The sequence below is a fragment of the Arachis duranensis genome, chromosome 5, assembly GCF_000817695.3.
Source record: "Arachis duranensis cultivar V14167 chromosome 5, aradu.V14167.gnm2.J7QH, whole genome shotgun sequence".
NCBI lineage: Eukaryota > Viridiplantae > Streptophyta > Magnoliopsida > Fabales > Fabaceae > Arachis > Arachis duranensis.
In genome coordinates, this window is record NC_029776.3 from 817,801 (window position 1) to 828,389 (window position 10,589).

A 10,589-nucleotide genomic window follows, 5' to 3' on the forward strand; every position below is an offset into this window, starting at 1 on the left:
TTTGTTGGCTGAACCCCGTGTTTTCTTTTTAATTCTCACATATGTTTTTATTTTAACTCAATTAGAAAAGAAAGCTCTAGCTTCCCTCTCCAAGTGACAAATAAACAAGAAATGGAATGGGCAGTACAACTAATTTGATTTGGTTTGTAGCAAAATAATTCATCGGTTACGTTGATCTTAGCACTTAGCTGTTTTTAGAGAAATCTAATAAAAAAAAGATTCGAATTGTTTCCTCTGGAAAGAAAATCCAAATAGCAACGTCAATGTTTTGATTATTGAGCACAATTTAAGGCCACGGATAAAAGAAAAGTTTGGAATCATATCATGGTTACTACTAGTTTGGAATTGACATGGCCTACCAATACCAATTATTACAGGCCTAAAGCAATGAGCTTATATAGCAATATCTTTATCTTAATTAAATATTATATAATATAGAACTCAATAATAATTTCATGACATGTCAATATGGGTGACCCTCTTTGCTGGTTGATCACCATCAATGTCCTGCATTACGTTTATGAAGTACCATCTTTTTTATATTAAAATATAGAATATATATTAAAAAAAACTATTTAAATAAAGACGCCGAGAATTTGTTTTTATAAAGATGTTTTTTAATAATTAAAATTTAATACATATAATCAATTAAATCATGTTATTTTTGTCAAAATTAGGTTTTTAAAAATTCTAAATTTTAATTCTTTATTTTTCTATCGTAGGATTAGGATTTAGAATTTTTAAAATTATATATATAATAAGAGTATTTTAATCATTCTCTATAATAAAAATATTGTAGTCATTTTTTTATAAAATAAAATAATATTAATTTAAATCAGTTCAAGATTCAATTTACCATTTTTTTAGTTAAATTAATTTGTCTTTCCTAATTTTAATAAAAATAACATGATTTAATCGATTATATATGTTAAATTTTTAATTATTGAAAAATATCTTTAAAAAAAGATGTTTTAGACGTCTTTATTTAAGTGGCTCCCATATTAAAATATACTAATTTTTCATGTGGCCATAATATTTTTTATCCGCACATACAGAGAGTAATAATTGCTTCATATTATAGAACGATAGTATATTTTTGAGGAAAATAAGACATACAACAAAACTGTACTTCGCTTTTTTTAAGTCAAATAAAAGGAGAGGAGACAAACAAAATCGCAAACTAATTAAGACACATTTCATTTTTTGAACTTTTGCTATTCAAATAGTGTTATATATTACTCTATCATTAATGGCATACACTTTTATTTAAATGCATCATGCATGGTCATGAAAGAAGAATTTTTCTTTACATTGTAACTAGTTATTCTACATTATTTCCACCTTTGTTTCGAATCTTAATTTACTTTTCTTTAAAAATAAAAAATACAAAGTGAGTGTCTAAAACATAATATTTAAAGCTGATTTGCACAAGTAGATTTTTCCATATCTTTATAAATTAGTGTTTAAAATATATTTTTATTTATCTAACAATAGAAAAATAAAAAAACTTTGAGCTACTTAAACTTAATTTGATAAAACTTCTAAAAATAAGTTTTGCTTTATTTTTGGTAAACAAAAAAATACCTGCTTTGCAGCTTATAAAAATAAATTAAGAATATTTTTAAAGTTAAATTATACTTATTGAAATTAAAAATTATAACATAACTTTAAATATTAATAAATATCTAAATTTATTTTTATATTTATGTCTATTATAATTTTTTAAAATTTTAAAAATGGTTTAACCAAACATAATTGTATTGCTTGTATTTATTGAGAATTATGTTTAGTCTGATTTACCAAATTAGGTGTTACAACTTAAAAAAAAAATCTTTCAAAAACTGATTTTAATAAGCTACATATTTTTGAAAATAAAAATTTTATTAAACCAGTCCTGAATATACTTTTTGCGGCAAAACGCGCATATAAGTCAATTGGATAAACATTTTACATAATTCAGCCAAAAAAAAAAATGAGACATGAATCAATCAGGAGGACGTTTCTATATAGTTCGAATTAGACCAATTCGAACTAGACCAATGAATAGTAATTCGAATCACCTTCTTTCGAGTTAGACATGAACTAGGCATGCCTGAAAGCATCATAGTAATTCGAATTACAAACAAACACATACTAGTTCGAATTGGAGTGATTCAAACTAGCACTCGATATATTGACTTATAGTAATTCGAAGCATGCTGATTCAAATTACCAACAAATTAGCAATTCGAACTAGTATGTGTTTGTTTGTGTGTATAATTCGAATAAGAGTGATTCGAATTACTATGATGCTTTCATGCATGCCTAGTTCGAATTACACCAATTCGAATTACTATGTTCATGTCTAATTCGAGGTAAGGTGATTCGAATTATTATTAATTGGTCTAGTTTGAATTGATCTAATTCAAACTATATAAAAACATTTTCCTAGTTAATTTATGTCTCATTTTTCTTTTTGGCTGAATTGTGTTAAATGTTTATCCAATTGACTTATATGCGTGTTTTGTCCTACTTTTTTGTTATTATTTTATTTACAACTTTGTCATAAAGATTTTTCTAAGCCATTTTTTTATCAATACAATTCTTTACAAAACAAAGTTACGAAAATGGAATTTGTGAATGAGTTTATCTAAAGAAAAGTGAAGAAAGAAAAAGAGAAAGCTTAGTATATGATAATGGAGGCAGAGGAATCAAATCACGTTTAAATGTGGGAAAGATACAAATACCAATATCTTAGCTTAAAGAGGCAAAACAGAGAAAGAGAGGAAGAGGGTGAGTCAACTCTTACGTCTACTTTCTACAGCTACCTAAACCCTATACCATTACATACTATATTGGAGATGATTTTGGTGATGATGAAGGGTTTCAAGATTAAATTAAATTACTAAATATTTACTTTTATGAAGAATGATAACAACTTTACAAAGAGAAAAATCTGAGTATGAACTTTTACGCAGCGAGGCAAGAAGACCTGCTCTCTTATTATTATAGACCTCACTTTTTATTATCATATCAGCTCATAACAAAGTCAGCATTATTAACTTCAAATGTGATAAGTTCCTGAACATCTCAGAATTAAAGTTTCCATGTTTGTGAAACGTCAATGCGACAATGCTGCATGCATGGTTCTACTAATCTTTAATCATTTTTTTCTTCAGCTTTTTTTATTATTCTTATCCCACTGATTATTTTATAAATTAATAAAAAATATCTTCGAAAAATGTAGATAAAAACTACATGCAAAATTGGGTTAATTTTTTTGGATATTGGATAAGAATTGGTGTTTTACAAAATTTTGGAGGCTATTAAATTCGTAGAGTGTCAATTGTCAAATCAAAATTTTTTTAGTTTATAAAGACAATACACATATTGCATATTGTATTATTTTAATATTAAATTACAAATGCATATTGTATTATTTTAATATTAAATTACAATACACCGTCTGTGTATTGTAATACACAGACTGCGTAATGCAATACATGTTCTGCGTATTGTATTTGTACAGAACAATCCCACAATACTGTAAAACTCTATTTTTTGTAACATTAATGTAAAATTCTATTCACTCTTTCATATTAAAATAAAAAATCCACAAAATTGTGCCAATGTAAAGTAAATACTTTTAGAAAAAGATAAGTAAGCAGTTTTTAACCAGTCAACTTTAAATAATTGTAATTAATAATTATTAATTTGTATTTTTAAAAAATAAAATTTAAATAATTACTAATTAATAATAATTAATTAGTATAAAATGCAATTCAAAAATATTTGTTGGTTTAAATCTTTTGGTTTATATTTTTACATAGGAAAAGTATAAGTAACTAACAACATTTTTAAATAATATTTGAACAATGTGAATTAATAGGGTTAAAAGAGTAAATTAATCTTAAATTTAATTAGTAGTATTAAATTAAAGTATAGTATGATTGGTGGTTGTTCATATTGTTCAACAAAATTATTGTCCCCTAGCATCCCCTTTTACATAACATACTAAGATTTTTAGTTTTAAAGTAATTTAATAATCTCATAAGTCATTAATCGAATTGAATTTTATTAGCTAAAAATAATACAAAAAAAACATAATAATGTGATTCAAAATAAAAATATGGTGGTGTCTGGTGTGTCTCAATGTCTTACTTTTGTCACAAATTATTTTCATTATTTAAAAGGTGCACTTCTTGCTAATAGTTTAGAATAAGATCAGAACAGCTAATGCAGCTTAGTGATGGTTGAGTATGCCTTGAAGACTCAAGGGACACATTTTGAATTTCATGTAGCAACATTTGCTAGTTATTAATTATAGCACATATAGCATGGTCCAATCTAGCTCTACATCTAATCAATGCGAGTAAAATTGGCCGGTTCAGACCAACTTTTGTATATCCAATCTACTTAGCAAACCGGCTTTGGTCGAACCAGCTCAACCAGTCCAATTTTATTTAATGTTTTTCTATATCCTCAATTATAGATGATTTTTTTGTAACTTCTTTTTTTAACGAAAGTGTACATGGTTTTCTTATTTTCCCTTCTGATGTCAGATTAATTACTACACCACAAAATGAATTTGGGACATCTCCCATATTGAAGATCAAGTGAGAAAATTGACATCCCATTTACATAAATCAGGTTCCGGTTCAGATCAATGGGGATTCAAATAAATGCATGAGCTTGACTTCACTTACCACATTGCAATTCTTTAGGCAGCTCCTATGTACTTCCCTCCAGAGACTGAGTCCCAATAAACGGAGATGTTGGAGCATAGGACAAATTCTATGTGGCTTTGTGTCATTAAGACATGTCCCAATCCGCAAATTTCAAACAATAAGTATCTGAAGCAACTTCTGTACCATAAAAAGATGGGGGGAAGGGGCACTAATGAGAATATGAGATACAGCTCAATTGGCTTCATGAAATTAATACCTAGCATTTATATTTAAAGAGATTATGTAATCTAGAGGAACAGGATAGGGCAAGTAATTTAAAAAGATTATGTTATTTATATCTAATCTGATAAATAGGGGTTTAATAACGTTGGTGGTGGCCTGGGGGGTCAATTTTCTAGCAGTGTTTTTTGGTTTAGGTATTTCCTAGGGATCGATGTGCAATAATAATTATTGGAAAAAAAAAAATAATAAGCCTCCGAACCAATGGCCGTTATTGTATTCTATTATTCGAAGACCTACTAGTAGTGGTACACGAACTAATTGTCGTTATGGTAATTAATGAGGTGCAGAGGTGCAATGACGAGTTTGCCCTTGGCTGGAGAAGGACGGGTCCTATGTCCTGAACATCACAATTCCCCACACAAAATTAATATCAAAGGGCAACGAAATGGAGCCCACTGCGGACGAACCTGGAACATCAACAAAGTTTGCTCAGCTACTTAATGCTGCATAAGCAACACCAGACTCCACAGTACATTTTACAGCTCATTGAAAATCGTCAGAGTTGGTAGTAGTAAATAGTAATTCTGATTCATGCCCATGCAGTTTTTTTATTTAATGTTTTTTGGCCAATGATGGCTTAGTAAATGGTTAGAAATTTGACTTTAATAATTGAGATCATTTCTACCAGCAGCAGAGTTTGTTTTTTTTTTTTATCTCCAAATAAAAATTGAGACACCTAAAGAAAGAGACGAGCTTGCCGCCTATTACTTAATCAATCAGCCAAAATAATAAATTATAAGGTTTGGAAAATATAAATGAGAAAAGGGGGAAGAAAGAGAGAATCAAAATCTCTTGAAGTTGATATGTGGTTTGTGGGAAAAAGGAAAACTGACGAAGATTAAGGCGAAAGGGATGAATCAGAGTAACAAGAATAAACCATGATATGAATGAGGCCCTTGCAGAGTGCCATATGGATGGGGATGGTTTTTTTTTTCCCTTCAGTTCTCACTGTTGCATGGGTCGGTGACCATAACGTGGGAATGGGACACACTGAATTTGCACAATTCCAAAGAGCAACCCTTTAAGCTAGCTAAGCTTGCGTTGACTTGTTACTGTAGTTGTGAAAACCTCCACTTGCCAGTTTACCCATGTTAAAATCCCAAGGCACCACCCCCCAATTTTTTTTTTTTTCACAATTTTATCATTTTACATTGCCCGGATAAAATATTCCCAACTATGGGGGAGTTTTTCTAGGCTCTCCTCTAGCATGGTTTATTATGATAAATTGATAATTGTTACTTGTTATTATACACTCAAAATTGGCGAGTGTTTTGAATTTGGAAGCAACAACAAAGGCTTTCCGTTGGGGGTGCTCTTTTTGGGGCTCTCGAAACAGAATTATAGAAAAATATACACAGACCCTAGGCCCAAAGATTACATAGATAAATAGAGGGGTGAGAAACCAAAACAGAAAGATGGAAAAGAGCAACATGAAAAGGGTCTCTGAATCTAATCCATTTCTTCTCTTTCTCCCTCTCCTTTTCCCTTTCTAAACTCAACTCTCTTCCTTCTTTCCTTCCTTCCACTCCAACACCTCCGTCCATCAAGAAAACAAGAGCTAGAATCAACATACACTACCCCCTTAACGAAGGCATAGAGAGAATGGTTACTGGGTGGAGAAGAGCGTTTTGCACATCAATCCATAGAGAAAGAGAACCCAAAGTAGTAACCGAGAAACAACAACAACAACATTGTGACAATAACAATAACAGCAGCACCAATAATCAAAGTCCCAAAATCAGTTCCAAGTTCGGATTTTTCTCTAATCCCTCAACCCCACGGTTCCAGTCCCAGCCTGTAGCATCGGGTCCGCGCCTCCGTTGCCGAACCTCAATTTCCACCGGAGCAACCACTTGCTCCGTCCCCAACAGCCCTAAACTTCAATGCAGCAACCCCAAAACCACCAAGAAACAAACAACCCTCAGCCCCAGGCTATTCCAACTCTCAAACCCTTCATCACCAAAATCACCATCAAGCTTCTCACTATTCAAATCTACTCTACGGTTATCCAAAGTAATACACTAAAAATTCATAAAGTTTCTCTTATTTTTACTGACATACAAAGTTCAGGAAGTTCTAACCTTTTCTTTAAAATTTGTGTGTAGAGTCGATGTGGAATATGTATGCAGAGCGTGAAGAGTGGCCAAGGCACGGCGATTTTCACGGCCGAATGCTCCCACAGCTTCCACTTCCCTTGCATAGCTACACAAGCGAAGAAGAATCCAATCCTCACGTGCCCCGTCTGCAGCACGTGCTGGAAGGAGCTTCCGGTGTTGGCTATCCACGAAGACAATAAGCACAATAACAAAACCACCTCAGAGGCAACAAACAGAGACGCCGCCGCCACTACCAAAACAAGGTCGTTGAAGGTGTATAACGACGACGAGCCACTCATGTCTCCAACTTCGGTGGCGCGGTTCAACCCTATTCCTGAATCGGAGAACGAAGATGAGCAAGAAGACGAGAGCAACGAGTTCCAAGGGTTCAACGTGAGTCCTTTCGTTAGTTTCTCTCCGGAAGAGAGGATCAGGGGACTTGAAATGTCTTTATTGCCGGAGGCGGCGATCGTGGCGGCGAATAGGAGCTACGAGACTTACGCTGTTGTGCTAAAGCTGAAGGCGCCGGCGGCGCCTTTACATAAGGCCACTCGAAGATCTCCGGTTGACCTCGTGGCGGTCCTCGACGTCGGGGGAGCCATGTCCGGCGCGAAGCTCCGACTCATGAAGAGCTCGATGCGGTTTGTGATTTCCTCCCTCAGCTCCGCCGATCGTCTCTCCATCGTCGCATTCTCTGCCGGATCCAAGAGGCTGTTTCCGCTCCGGAGAATGACCGCTGGAGGCCAGAGGTCGGCACGACGCATCATTGACGCGCTTGCGGTGATTGACCAGTCCCGAGACGGCGCTCCGGTGATGAACGACGCCCTCAAGAAAGCCGTTAAGGTACTCGAGGACCGGCGTGAGAAGAACTCCGTGGCCAGCATTGTGGTTCTCTCCGACTCTAACTACTCACGCTCCGTCGCGTACTCTCAGAAATCATGGCTCATTTCCTCCACGCGCTTGCCTCAACTGGATGTCCCTGTCCACGCGATTAAGTTCCCGGGGGAACGCGAGTGCAACCACGCGCTCAACGATGACGCGTTCGCTAAAACCGTTAGGAGTTTGTTACAAGTCGTGGCTCAGGACGTTAGGATTCAGTTAGCTGTGGTGTCACGGCCTCGCCCCGTTGAGATCGCCGCGGTTTACTCACTTACATCTCGACCCGAATCTCTTGTACCGGGTTCCACACGTATCGGCGATCTTTACGCCGAAGAGGAGAGGGAGCTTCTCTTGGAGATTAAAGTCCCCGCCGCTTCGGCTGGATCCCACCACGTTCTGACCGTACGATCATCCTACAGGGACCCGCTAACGCAGGAGATTGCAAGCCCTGTTGAGCATGCAATGCTTGTTCCGCGTCCCAACACCGTACGATCGTCGTGCCCCAAGATCGAGCGGCTTAGGAACCTCCATGTCACTGCTCGAGCAGTAGCTGAGTCGAGTCGGCTTGTTGAGCATGGTGATTTCTCTGGAGCCTATCATCTCCTATCGTCGGCTCGTGCTCTCTTATTGCGATCTTGCAAGCCAGCCGTGGAACACGTTCGCTGGCTGGAGGCCGAGCAAGCCGAGCTGAACCGTCGCTTGCAAAGCCAGAAAGTTAAAACTAGCAAAGTGGAGGAGAAGGTGGAGCCGCTAACGCCGACATCGGCTTGGCGAGCCGCGGAGAGATTAGCTAAGGTGGCTATCATGAGAAAGTCAATGAACAGAGTTAGTGACTTACATGGCTTTGAGAATGCAAGATTTTAATTGTAATTTTTTTTCATATTTCTTTTATTGAAAAAAAAATGGAAAGAAGAATGTAATGTTGTAGTACATAGAGGGAAAGCAATTATGAATAGAGAATTTTTTGTGAAAAATGAATTTTTAGATAAAATGTAAAAAGAAAAAGGGAAAAAAATGGTAATGGGCCAGGCCATGATAATAGCGACAAGAGGTAGCAGACGGCTAGAGCCTTTTAAGCATAGGGAAGGAAACAGAGAATGAGTGAAAAACCCACATGAGAGTTAATTAGGCAAGAAGAGTGTTCTGTTTTCTTCTGTTTTGTCCTTATGCCCTTTTTTCCCTTTTGATTAATTTTGAAAATTCCAAAAACTTTTTTGTATGCAAATAATCATTTGATTCGAAAGGCTTATCTTGCTTGGCATAGAATAAAATACAAACGAATTGACAATATTGGCGGAATAGGCTTCTTCCTTTTATTTTTACCCCTTTTGGTTCTTTGTGCGATGCTGATTAATTAACCCTGTTTTTGTTGCGTCTTGTCAAATAGAATGGGAGCTTTACTATTTCTTTTTTGTTTTTGCAGTGAGTCACGGTTTGTTGGTTAAAAAAAGAAATTACTTTACTCCTGGTAACGTAATATTTATTAATCAAGACAAAGAATGGTGACAAATGTTGCAACATTAGTGGTTACTTGTCATTATACGGCATATTAGTGTTCCAAAATTTGCTTTGGAATTTAGGATTTGTTTTTCCTAATCGTATCTATACCGTATCCAGTGCATGTGGGATTTTGTTCGGTCATATGACAAAACATGGCATGTTATTATGGGAACTCGTCGGATTAAAATAAAATGAAACAAAACAAAACAAAAAACATATACTAATGTAGGTTTTCTTCATATGTAACGCATTATCGAGTGGGGATTTGCTTACACGTAGCAAAATTATGGAAAGCAAGTAACTAACATTGGTGTTAAAAATGTATACGATAAGTTTGGGTATGGCAGAGGATCACGTGTAAGGGGGGGTCTTTATGAAGAAGAAAAAGGAGGAGAAAACAAATGATGAGTGGTGCGTCAAATCATGAATGCTATTCTCTCAGCGAATTCATGTTGCTAAAATCTCTCACTAACGAGACGGATCCCAAGCCAACTACTCAGTGGATCTGTGACTAATCACACACATCCAACCCAATTTTCAAACAAATAAAATAAAACCTTTATATCACTTTTTATTTTTTAAATGAATGCAACAAATATGGATAGTAGCAAATTGCATGATTATAGATATATGGGATCCATCGTAGAAGGGAAAGTACGAGAAGACAATGGAATATTTATACAATGTGTATAATGGATGTTTATAGAATATTAGAGATATAATTATTAGTATTACCTTTTTCTATCAGTTGAAGTTTTTGAGACGAGTGGTATCATGACATGGTATTAGAATACTAAATCCGAAAAATTAAGAGTTCAATCATTGGTGAATCTCAAAATTAGTTTAATTTTTTGGGAAAATGTTTATTTTTAGCCTCCTTTATATTATCTTAAAAATGTTTTTTTTTTAACGAAAATTATTTATCAAGAATATATAAATAAAAAGATTTTTTTAATCAATAGATAAATTATGATGATAAAATTTATATTTGTTGTAGTTTTAAGACACAATTATATTATTTTTTTAAAAAAAATATTTATCTTCACACTTATTATTATAAAACTGATAATAATATTCTTGCAAAATACAATAAAACCTATGAATTTTTTATCCCATATTCTCTAATACGAAAAATATCTTCATTTAAAAAAGTATACCTTACAGA

The 10,589-nt window shown here is 34.3% G+C and overlaps 1 protein-coding gene across 1 annotated transcript; it reads left to right on the top strand.

Moving 5' to 3' along the window:
- Nucleotides 1-6,254: 6,254 nt before the first annotated feature.
- Nucleotides 6,255-9,167, top strand: LOC107487216 (E3 ubiquitin-protein ligase WAVH1). The gene is made up of 2 exons (XM_016107830.3): nucleotides 6,255-6,962; nucleotides 7,055-9,167. Exons 1-2 carry the CDS (start codon nucleotides 6,552-6,554, stop codon nucleotides 8,786-8,788), a joined length of 2,145 nt encoding a protein of 714 aa, XP_015963316.1. The 5' UTR covers nucleotides 6,255-6,551; the 3' UTR covers nucleotides 8,789-9,167.
- The last annotated feature ends 1,422 nt before the right edge of the window (nucleotides 9,168-10,589 follow it).

Bases quoted from the DNA above. Each gene is read 5' to 3' on its own strand.
- LOC107487216 (XM_016107830.3), top strand. From the start codon at position 6,552: ATGGTTACTGGGTGGAGAAGAGCGTTTTGCACATCAATCCATAGAGAA. The intron at 6,963-7,054 runs GTAATACACTAA...ATTTGTGTGTAG, and splicing joins CTACTCTACGGTTATCCAAA to AGTCGATGTGGAATATGTAT.